This window comes from Phascolarctos cinereus, unplaced genomic scaffold, assembly GCF_003287225.1.
Source record: "Phascolarctos cinereus isolate Bilbo 61053 unplaced genomic scaffold, phaCin_HiC Scaffold_9;HRSCAF=440, whole genome shotgun sequence".
NCBI classification, from domain to species: domain Eukaryota; kingdom Metazoa; phylum Chordata; class Mammalia; order Diprotodontia; family Phascolarctidae; genus Phascolarctos; species Phascolarctos cinereus.
The window spans coordinates 156,226,921-156,239,458 of NW_027556402.1; the positions used below are offsets into that span (position 1 = coordinate 156,226,921).

At 36.9% G+C, this 12,538-nt stretch overlaps 1 protein-coding gene across 1 annotated transcript in view; it reads right to left on the reverse strand.

Annotated features, from left to right (window-relative positions):
* Nucleotides 1–12,538, reverse strand: part of NSUN7 (NOP2/Sun RNA methyltransferase family member 7) — an 85,631-nt gene that overhangs the window by 5,639 nt on the left and 67,454 nt on the right. Inside the window, 1 exon segment of the mRNA XM_020991164.2 lies at nucleotides 2,377–2,500. Coding sequence (XP_020846823.1) covers nucleotides 2,377–2,500 — 124 coding nt within the window.

Genomic DNA, 12,538 nt, shown 5'->3' on the forward strand with positions numbered 1-12,538 from the left:
CCTCTAATATTTTAAATGTATCATTTCAGCAACAATTTTTTAAAATCTGTATCTTCATTATACTATATGGTCAAGAGTAGCAGATGAGTGGTAATTGGTCAATTCTGCTTATTCACAGTCCTTGCCTCAGAGTATACTCCTCTGCAAGTGCCTTAGCCTCTGTTTTCCATTTCCCAATCTATGAACTAGACAGATGGAAAAACACCACATTCCCATTTAATGATGTGATGCAAAATGTAATAAATGATAAGTAGCAAAGTGTTTTAGATCACTAATGAAGGAGCACAGAGCTGCAATGTAGCATTCATCTTTCTCTGCTAGCACATTGCTGTCTATTAGCATACTGCTCTGTTCATTAAGCTATGAAGTTTACCAAATGTTTATAAAGTATCTTGATTGCATTGGGCGGGTAGAATATACTTTGTTTTATTAAAAAGCAACAAGGTCATACACAAGATGTAGCCCATTTAAGGAAGGCAGCATAATTTAGTAGAAAGAAAAGAAATCTGGGAATGAGAAAACATAGCTAAATCCCAAAACTGGCCCCATCACTTACTTGCTCTCTAAGCCTAAATGTCTTCATCAGTTAAATGGAGGTGCTATTTATGTTATCTATCTCATGGAAGGCTATTTAAGACACTGTATACAAAATTACATATAGTTATAAAAGATGCTGTTACCATAATAGACACTAAAATCATAATGGAAAATAATCAACAATGTTTTAATAGTGTTTGTTTTATGGGAAGTTTGGTGGTGAGGTTATAAGATGTACAAGAATGATTAATTGATTACATGAGCTAGACAGGTTTCATGAAGATGACTTTTGAATGTGGGAAGAAATGAACACTGAAGCTATTCAAGGTTAAGGATATAACACTGAAAAAGCAAAAAACAAAAACAAAAACCCAACATAGAGCTAAAGCTAAAAAGAGAGCTAAGAAGAGAACTGCTAGATTATACTATGAGAGTCAAGAGATAAGTTATTTAATGTGAACTCATTTCAGTAAACATTAAAAGCCTACCAAGAGCCAGAAAGGTACCATTCTAGGTGATACGGTTGCAAAACAAATGGCACTGCCCTAACAGAGCTTGCTGGGAGCTTGGGATACAACACATACACTCAAGTCAATACAAAATAAGGCATGTTCCATAAGTCTAAGGATAGTCTTAAGCTTAAACTGCCCTAAGCCTCTTGCAATACACAGTATATGCAAAAAAAATTTCAAGAGGAAGAAATTACTAACAACCAGAAGAATGAAAAAAGACCTCGTGTAGAAGTTATTCTTTGAAGAAAGCTAGGGAGTCTTATAAGGTAGAGGTAGGGGAAGGAGTGCATTCCAGATATACAATGGAAGCAGATTTGTAATTTGTAAATTCATTCTTTCTCCTAAACACAAAAAACATGACTCTCAGGCGCCATGCTTCTCCACTAGCAGAAAAAAACCAGTCATTTCTTTTTCCTACTTTGTTTCTTAAAACACAAGAATACTAGTGTAAAGTACACTTGACAACATTTCTTTGGTATTGTATTTGGTATTTGTCATTATTAGGCATCAGGCCCAGTTATTTTAGATCCGTGTTGAATATAAATACTACATCATTAAAATACATTAAAATACAATGAGATATTGTACTAAGCAATAGACCTGAAAAGTGACAGGCAGGATGGTACAAGAGAAGGAGCCTTACTAACCTTGGAGTCATGGCCTGATTTCTACTACCTGGTGTCCTTGATCAAATCACAAACTCCCTGGGCCTCATCTATAAATCTATGATGAATTTCCTCATCTATAAAACAAGACTGGTCTTCTAGGTTCCCTTCCAGATGTAGCTCAACAATCCTAAGAATATAACATGGCTTCTATCCTTAGGAGTGATAGTCTAACAAATATAATACAAGCTCTACAGTGGGAAGTGAATGAGACATATAAATTTTAATGTGATTCTTAGGTACTTGAGATCTCTTCTGAGTGGAGGGATTAAAAAAATATTCATGGATGAGATGGAATTTGAGCTGACTTATAAAGGATAGATAAAATTTCAACTGACAGAAATGTGGGAATGGCATTCATTCTAAACAGTGGCCATAGCTTTAGCAAAGGTATGAATCAAGAGTAGGGAACTTACTGGGACCAATGACCTGGACCAGTATGTCTGGAGTCAAATTTACTGATAATTATAAAAGTAAATCATTACTGATAACTCACTACTCTCAAAGAAAGAACTGACCCTCCACTAGAAGATCAAGGGAAGAAAGGATACAAATGGGAGTCAACCAAGAAATCTAAGTATAATTGATTATGAAAGCTGAATTTAGTTGTTGGGAAAGACTTCTACATTAAAGTGTGGGGTTGGGGTCATTTTTAGACTCACCTCTCTTGTTAGGACAGCAAGGAAACAACCATTGGTAATTTCAGATGGTTCTACTTTGAAAAATTTATCAATAGATGAACGAATTTCTTTTACAGAACACAGTGGAAGTACAGGAGGACTTAGCCTGCAGTAGATATTAATAGAAACAGTCCATAGTCAGAACTTGAAATGTGAAGAAAAAATTAATATGCTGCCAATAGTAGTAATAAACCATTGTATTTTAAGGTTTACAAAGCACTTTCTTCACATGTGTCCTGAAAGGGAGGTAGCATAAGTATATTTATCGCTGTTTTGCAGATGAGGAAAACAAGGTTCAGAGAGCCTGGTCTGTGGTCACAAAGTAAATATCAGAACTAGATTTTGAATCCAGTTCTTCTGCTCCAAGTTGAAGACTTTTTCAACTATATCATTCTGCCCTCTCAACTAAATTTCAATGTAAAATAAAAATAATTTCATTATACTTTACTAATCAAGAAAAAGGTCTAGTCTAAAAATTCCTACATGGTCAAAAAAAAGGCTTTGTAAATTTATATCACAGTTTACAACATTTTTGTAGCTTTTTATCTCTAAATATAAAAATTACCTTTTTTCGCAAAATAATTACCAGAGGCAAAAATAAAGAGCTAACTTATATAATTCAAGAGTTCCTGCCTTTCTTCCTAGTCTCATTTTCAAAGCACATGATCCCAAAGTTAAATGTGGTTATAAACACAACTGTTTCACAATACTGGTCATTTAAATAAGAAAGTGATCCTCTCAGCTGATAGTTGAGTATTCACTACGTGGTGAATACTTTTCTGTGAGAGATTTTACATAAAAAATGCAAATACTGAAGTTTTAATTAATCATAGGAAGCATGGTCTAGTGACTAGGGATCTGACCTTACTTAGAGTCAAGACAAATAGGGTTCATTCATATCCCACCTCTGACACCCACTGGCTATAAACCTGGGCAGTCACTTAATTTTTCAGTGCTCTAGGCAGCTCTCTCAAATTGTACTGCATAATATTTGCATATCTGCTTTGGCAAATAGAGTTTCCTTCCCAGGAGTTTTGTATACTACTGAAATCACAAGGGTTTTGTTGTTGTTGTTGTTATTTTTAAAGAGTAATATTTTTAGGGGGCAGGTAGGTGGCTCAGTGGATAGAGCACCAGCCCTGGAGTCAGGAGGACGTGAGTTTAAATGCGACCTCAGATACCCAAGTCACTTAACCCCAATTGCCTCACCAAAAAAAAAAAGATAATACTTTTAAATGAAAGCTCCTGTTTTTCATATTTATGATCTTCTTTAACATAAAAATGGATCATTTGTAAACAATAACTACTTTAGCTCCTGCCTTTAGAATTTGAATATTTAACAGGTAAAAGCAAATAATCTTTTGACTGAATCAAAATTTTGGCGCTAATACTTTTGTATGTTAACTTCTGAAAATCAAAGCAAATTCCAAACTTGTGATGGTGCTTTTCACTTCAATTTCCATTTGTAGTCTCACCTTCTTCCAAAAAGTTTCTAACATCTACAGCCCATGTTGACCTCCTTCTCCTGTGCTCTCTAGCTTTATTCCCTTTTAGTTCCATCAGGCTTCATCATCATACACCAGGACGATAACATAGTATAATGTGACAAGCACTGTAGTTTAGTGGGGGAGGGGGTAGGGAAGAGGGGGAGGCAGTAATCAGGGAAACCTCATTTCTAGTCCCAGCCCTGCCATTAACTAGCTGGGCTAAGGCAGGGAACAAAGCTAACCTTGCATAAATCATTTAACCTCTCATCTCTGAGGTTTGTTGTAGCTTTGAAATTCTATGTTCATTGTTTCATGTAGGTATTTTTTACATCTTCTGTGAAACTACATGCTCATTCATTGAGAGCAGAGAGCAACCATCTTATACTATATTTTTATCAAAGTATCTAGGATAGTGCTATTCATATAGTGCACATGCTTAATAGAATTAAATTATATTTAACCCACAAGTCAAGAAATAAAGATGTTTTAATACAGTAAGAATTTAGCCTACCCATTAAGACTTCAAATTCCTCTTTACCTTGGATTTCATCCTTTTATACTCACCTCCTCCAATTAATTGAAATCTGGCTTTCCCCTCAGATTTCCCCTCACTTTACCTCCCTACTCAGTTTTGACTATTATCAATCACTTAAATCTGCCTCTTCCATTCCTACTCCTAAAACTGCCTAATACTAATGAAGGAATTTATGAAATTGTGCTAATATACTACAAAGTTATGTTATCTAACTTCAACTGTGTCTTCACAGCAATCTTTTTATTCATCCCTCAATGACATTACCACATAAGGTTGGTTCTAATACTTTCTTTCCCTCAAGTCCCCCCAACTCCAAGTTCACTCACTCTCAGCAGATGACCTTGCCTCCCACATTACTGATAAGATTGAGGTCATCCAACGTGAATTTCCTCAGAAACTCTAGCACACTCCTCTAACCCAATCAATGTCCTCACTCATACATGCTTCCCTTCAGTTCTCAGAGGAGGTGGCCTTTCTCTTTACCAATTCTATCCCTACACTACTATGCTCTTGATCCCATCTCTTCTCTGACCTTGCTTCATTACTTATCCCCCCTTTTTCTTGTAATTCCTTACTTTCTCCCTCACTATCTGCTACTTCTATTGGCCTATAAACATATTCAGTTATCTCTTATCCTAAAAAAAAAGCCCTACCCTTGATCATGCTATACTCCACAAGCTATTGTCTGATCGCATCCCCCTTGCTGCTAAAATTCCATACTTTCTGCCTCCACTTTCTCTCCAACCTTAATGCTTTATATAATCTAGCTTCCGACTCTCATTATTTTACTGAAGGGGCTCTCTCAAGGCTACTAATAAACTTATCACCAAATGAGATATTTTTTCTGTTCTCATCCTTGACTTCTCTCTGGCTTTTAACATTGAACCATCCCACACTTCTTGATATCCTCTCCTTGAGCAATTTCTGTGAAGGAAGCAGTCTTCTACACTATCCTACTACAACTCTGATAGGTTTTTCCTTTCTTCTTCCTCCTTTCCCCCATCAAATGTGTATCACCTGTAAAGCTTAGCTCTCTTCTCTTTCTTAATGATCTCATCTACTTCCCATTGTTTCCTAACCTCTTCCCAGAGTTCAAGTTCTGTATTTCAACTCACTGATGGTTATCACTATTTGTATAACTCAATGACACCTCAAACTTAACATATACAAAATTTAAACCACCCAAAATCTTTTTTCTCTCAATTTCTTTCTGTTGATGGTACCACCATCCTTTTCATATCTCTGGCTTATAATTTTTGACTCTTCCCTTTCCTTCATCCCACCCATCCAATTGCTAAGTCTTCTCTATTTTACTTCTATACTATTTCTGTATCCATCCTAGCCTTTCCATTTTTCCATTTCAATAAGTTCAGATGCTAATTTCTTGCCACTTCTAGTGTATCCCCTCTCTGAGCCAACCTTCACATATATATTCTTAAGCTTTATAACATACCAACAGAATTATGGTACTCTTCTGCTCAAAAGCCCCTAGTCATTCCTCATTGCCTACCAAATAAATTACAAACATATGATCCTATCATTAAAGGGATGCCTCAGTCTGGCTCCAATCTACATTTATACTTTCACTTTATATGATTCTACATCCTGACCACACTGACCTACTCTGTTCCTCATTCTCATACTATCCTTTTCCACAACTATGATTTCCTAGGAATGGATTCCCATTCCCCACCTCCACCCCATCGATTCCCATTGAGCCCTTTCCCTTTCCTAGAGGTTCAGCTCAGATGCCCCCATATCCATGAAGCTCCACTCCTCACCCCCAGAAAAAAGTGTTGTCTCCTTCAAATTTCTTATATTTTTTGCCTAAAGATCTTTACCTCTCTGAGGTAATAGTTATTTGTGTCCACATCTTTCCCAACTCCCCTCCCTGCCCCTTTCAGCCCCATTAGATCATAAATTCCTTAAAAGTAAGCCCTGTGTCTTATCTTTTTAATCCCATTCCCGGTATGGTGTCTTACACATAGAAGATGCTTGGCAAAAGCTTATTGAATTAAGTTAGATTAGATCTAGTCCAATCTCTCACCCTGAGAAGAAATCCTCTCTACAAGAATCCCTTCTACAATCCCTAACAAAGTGGTTAAATTAACTTGAGTATCCTTCAAAAGAAGCCATATCTTTCAGGAGGAAGCTTGTGTAATTTGTGCTGATACAAAACAACAATGGTTTATCCACATTAACTAGTTCTTCAAGAAAAGAAAATAGAGATCAAGTTGGTACGACATTCCCACTTTGATGCTACCAACCTACTCTGCTGCCTTTCAGAAAGTCTTCTGTTGAAATGAGATGACCTCCTTTTTGTTGGATAGAGACAGTTGGTGGCACAGTGCATTAAGTGGCTGACCTGGAGTCAGGAAGACCTGAATTCACATCTGGCCACAGACACTTACTAGCTTATAATATTGGGCAAATCACTTAAGTTTTGCCTCAGTTTTCTCAGCTATAAAATGGGGACAATAATAGCACCTACTTCACATAGTTGTCACAAGGATCAAATGAGATATTTGTAAAAACCACTTAGGATAGGGCCTGGCACGTAGTAGGCACTAAATAAATGTATATTTCTTTGGCACTGAATAGCACCCTCATTATGGTCCTTTGGTGCTTGTGTGGATCTCTCTAGGTTAAAATTTACTTTTGAAGATCAGGCATTCCAGACAAAAATGAGATATAATTTTATTCAAACTATTACCTTTATTTATTAACTGCAGTTAACTCATTTTGCTAAAAATTGATGCTTACACATTCCCACACAGTTTGGAGTTACTAATCCAGACTAAGAGAGCAGATAACAAAGGAGCCCAGGGACCGATATGCAGATGAACAGGAAAAAAGTGGCAAAAAGCAAAAGTTACCCACATTGCAAGAATATGTAATAATTGAAAATGGTGGGGGATGGAGGTTGTTATGCATGTTCTTGGTGCTTAGTAAATGTTAAAAGACAGGGAAAAAATATAGAAGATGGGAATAGGGATTAAAAATTGAAAATGGATATTCTAATTTCTTTAAAAATACTATACTTAAGACTATATCACTTCCAATCTGTTGTATTCCACCTGAATTCTGGGATGCTTATGCCATCTAGGAGTACAGGACTGGTATTTGACTCAAACACAAATTCCCAATCCTGACCCTGACGCTGGTGATATGAATAAATTAAAGGAAATGCCAAACACCAATGAAGAAAAAGAATCAACTGAGAGATGATGAAATGAGTGAACCCAGAAAATAATCGTAATTCTATATCAAGTCCAAATAGATACTCAGAAAAAATATATATCATGGCTTGAAGGATTTTAAGATTAAGAGTACCAGAAATAAATTAAATGATATACAGAACTGAATAACTATGGAAAAAAGAACAGCAAGGAAAACTTTTCTAAGAACTGAATACTCTGAAAATTAGAATGGTCCAAACAGAAAAGCACTCAATGAGAAAAGAAGAAATAGTAAAACAAAATAAAAAGTTTAGAAAAAAAACAACAGAAGAAAATATAAGCTACATACTATCAAAAACAACTTACCTGGAAAACAGGTTAAAAAAGGTAACTTAAGAATCATTGAGCTAACTGAAAATCATGAAAAAAGAAACCCAAACACCTTGAACACAGTATTTCAAGAAATCATAACTTAAAATTACCCAGATTTCTTAGATCCCTAGGACAAAGCAAAAAGAGGATGAATCCACTGGTAACCTCCTGAAACCCCAAAATGAAAACCCCATAGCAAAAACCCAGAGTTGTGAGGTTCAAAGAAAAACCACTGCAAACAACCAAAAAGAAAGCCTTCAAAAACCAAGGAGCCACAGTTAGGAACACAATAAGACTTGGCAACTGCCATTATAAAAAAGAGGAGAGTTTGGAATAAATATTCCAAAAGGCAAAAGATAAAGGCTCACAACAAACCTGGCAAAACTAAGTATGATAATATGGGGGGGAAAGGACCTTTAAAGAAACAGAAGATTCCTAATCATTCCTGATGAAAAAGCCAGAATTAAGTGGACATTTTGTAATGTAAACACAGGAGTCAAGAAAAAAATAAAAGGTTACACACAGTTATTTAATTGGAAGAGATTATATGGGAATAAATTGTTTACATACTAATAAGAGGATAAGAAAAAAATTTTCAGGATTCTAATGATTTCAAGGGTCATAAAGAAAGATAAATAAGACAAACAAGATCTGCAGGTGATTTCGTCCTATTGTGATGGTCCTAGTAGAAGGCAGAGGTGGGAGGGATAGGGGACTATATTGAGAAGAAAGAGGAAAGGTAGGGAAATCACTATTTCATATAATAGAAATGCCATCATAATTCCAGATAAAGCTATAGTAAATTAGACACGATAAAAAGGGAGTATGACAAATGTTGAATGGGCTATGGAAAACAGAGGGAAGAGAAGGGGATAAGTACTTACATAGCACCTACCATGTGCCAGTCTCTGTGCTAAGAACTTTATAAATATTATCTCATTTGATCCTTACAACCCTGTGAGGTACATACTATTATTATCACTATTTTACAGTTGAGGAAACTGAGACAAACAGAGGTTACTTACTTGCACCTGGTCACACAGCTAGTAGGGATCTGAAGTCAGGTTTGAACTCAGGTCTTCCTGACCACAGTCCCAGTGCTACATCCACTGTACCACCTAGCTGCCTAAACAGATACACTAACACACTGTTGTGGACCCATTCTGGAAAACGTTTTGGAACTAGGCCCCCAAAGTCACTAAACTGCATTTCTTTTGACCCAGAGGTAATTAGTAGTAGGTATATATCCCAAAGAGAGCAAAGAAGGAGGAAAAAGAACCACACATACAAAATATTTAGAGGAGCTCTTTTCCTAGGAGCAAAAACCAGGAAGCTAAGTGACTGCCCATCTGTTGAGGAAGAACTAACCAAATTATGGTATATGAATGCAAATGGAATGTTGGGCCAAAAGAAATGGCAAAGTGGATACTTTCAGAGAAAACAGAATATTTTATGAATTAATGCAGAATGAAGTAAGCAAAAGAAAAATGATTCTGAAAGAATTTAGAAATATGATTTTTTAATAAACCTCAATACTAGAGGAATGAGTATGAAGTATGATACCCACCTCCTGCCAGGGAGGTGATGGACTCAAGGTGAAGAATGAGACATACATTTTGGGGCGTGGTCAATGAGGGAATTTAAGTCACTTAACTACGCATACATATTTTGAGGGTTTAATTTTTCTTTTTTGTCATTGCTGTTCAAGTGGGGGTAGGTAGCATAGCAGGGAAAGGAAATGAATGCCTCATCATTGAAAAAATTATAGAATTATTTTTAAATGGGAAGAGAGGATAGTTGGATTATATAAGCCTGTGAGGTCCCTTCTAGCTCTAGAGCTATGATTGATAGGGAGGTCATATACATTTAGGTAACAGATTCTAGGTGCTAGAAGAAAGCTCAAGATAACAGGACCGAAGTTCTTTTACTCTAGGGGCTTCCAGATATCAATTTCAAAGATTGGGAGTTTTCAGATTTCAAAGATTTGGAGGATGAAGAATATTATGTACTCATGAGACAATGGAAGTAAATAAAAATCTATACGGCACTTGCAGGTTACAAAATCTTTTCACAAAAACCCTATAAGTTGGTGTATAAATATTGTCATTTCCATTTCATTGACAAAGAAATTAAGGCTCAGAAAGGTTAAGGAACTCAACTAAGGTCACACAACAGAGGAATAATAATACTAATAGGCTCAAATTTATATACTTTAAGGTTTGCAAAGCACTTTATCATTCTTAGAACTGGGAGTTGGAAATGAGGTATTCTGACCAAGTTCAGTGATCTTTCCACTATACTATGTCACCACTTCTACATAATGGCCCTTTAAATAACTGCTGCAAAGAGATGTCATTAACTTAAGCATGCTATGAGTGACTGTCATTAGACTACTGTTAGATATCTAGGTAGTTTTATATGCAACCCAAGGAATGCTTTTACATCAAATATTAGCCAAAATAAATGATAGTATATATTTTCTTTGCAGAACTAAGATGAAAATGATAGTGTGAATAGCTTATAGAACTGCAAAGAGTACGCTAAGTCAATAGCTTGAAAGTACGATCCACTGGTAAGATGTTAAAACTTTGTTCTTACTTTAGGTAAGTTGCAGAGTTTTCATTTGCAGAGTTCTGTGAAGTTCTTATGCATTTATATACCTCATCTGCTTTTAAGAAGTCTATTGTTCCGATGTAGCAGCACACATATGTAAGTATAACTATTCAGTGAAAGAATTTTCATGTAATAAGTTTGGTCCCTTTAGAAAGGAACACCAATTAAACTGTTGTGACAGTGTCTTAGCAAAAAGTTCATTTTATTCAAAGAACATAAAAAAGAATCAAGAAAACAAGACTGATATGAGTACTAGTGTAAGGGTGGGGACCAACTGAATTGACCAATCACTCCACCTCACTACGGTAACTGCCTTAATAAATAAGCAATCACTAAATATTTATTAAGTGCCTGGTTAAGCACTGGTTAAGAATACATGTATTAATCAACAAATCAAAGGCACTAAACTAGACTGAAAAGTCCTTAATTGGAAAGGAGTAACAGCTATTTGATGAAATAAAGTGATGCTACATAGAAAGCATATTGGGGAAGAGGTGGTGTCAAGATGATGGAGTGAGAGTCAGCATCTTTGCCCAGCTCACCCAATAAACCTCCTCCACAACAACTTAAAAATGTTTTATAACAAATTCTGATTGAGAAAGCCAAGAAAAAGTACAAGGAGTCATTTTTGCAGCCCAGGGTAGCTCAGGAAAAAAAAAAAAGCTCCGTGGACAGTAGGGATAGGGTATGGCCAGGAGTGCAGTGTAGCAGCAGCAGTGGTGAGGAATATTCTAGCTCCCAGGGACAATAAGGAGGATAAGACTGAACACCAGACCTGGAAGCACTAGGTCAGAAAGAGATCCCAAGGGATCCCCTACACCAGCACCAGGAACAGGAACACGTGCCATTGGCAACTCTGCTGTTCCATACCCCATTCCAGGTCGCACAGGCTAAGGGAGCCCTAGCTGAGTACTGATCAAGAAGCAAGTTCTAGAAATACAGCCGTGTGGCTCTGAGTTCAGGAGCAAAGCAGCAGTTCATTTCTAACCTTCAGCCCAGCATGTAATCCTACAGGGGAATAACTAAGGCAGCAAACCAAGATGAAAAGAGAGACAAGTTACGCTCTGAACCAGCATAACCTCCTGTTGACCAATCGCAGAGCCTTCTCAGGGGCTAATAGCGACTAAGTCCAGCAGCAGTCTATGGAAACTCAATCACACACAAGCCAACTGACCCAAACCTGGGAAGCTGCAGAGCTCAGACCAAGAGGACAGTGAACAAACCTGTTCCCAGATCATACTACTTGGGGAGCACTAAAAATTTGCAGGTCCCAAAATTGATCTGTAAAAACAGTGGAGGAACGTAAAAGGGCAGAAGCTAATGTCAGATATTGCACTATACACAGAAAATACTTTGGCGAAGAAGCAGAGTCAAGATGGTGTAGTGAGAGTCATCTTTGCTCAGTACACCCAACACACTTCTTCCACAACAACCTAGAAAACGTGTTATACCTGATTCTGATTGAGAAAGCCAAGAAAAAGGCACAGGAAGTCATTTTTCCAGCCCAGGGCAACTTAGGAAGACAGACTGAGAGGTATATGCAGACGCTGGGGTGGGGTACAGCCAGGAGTCAGTGTAGTGGCAGCAGTGGGGAAAGAACATTCTAGCACCCAGGGACTAACAATGAATATGAAGACTTCAAAGAACTATGAACCAAACCCACACTGAAAGGATACAGAGGAGGAAATAGAAAGAGATACTATGCATACTGACCATAGCATAAGACAATGGGACGATTTTCTTGTGTATGAAGACAAATCTCTGTCTATTTATATTACTGTAATGTGTATATGCTGTTTTGCCTGCTTGCTGTGTTGCATAACAATAAAGCTCGTGACTGTATCAGTTCTCTATGTACCAAGTTTCTAGAAATCCTGAACCCAGGTATATGTGCTTTACCCCAAGTCTCTGAAGCCAAATAAGCCAGTTATTTTTCCTGATAAAGATCTGGTATCTAA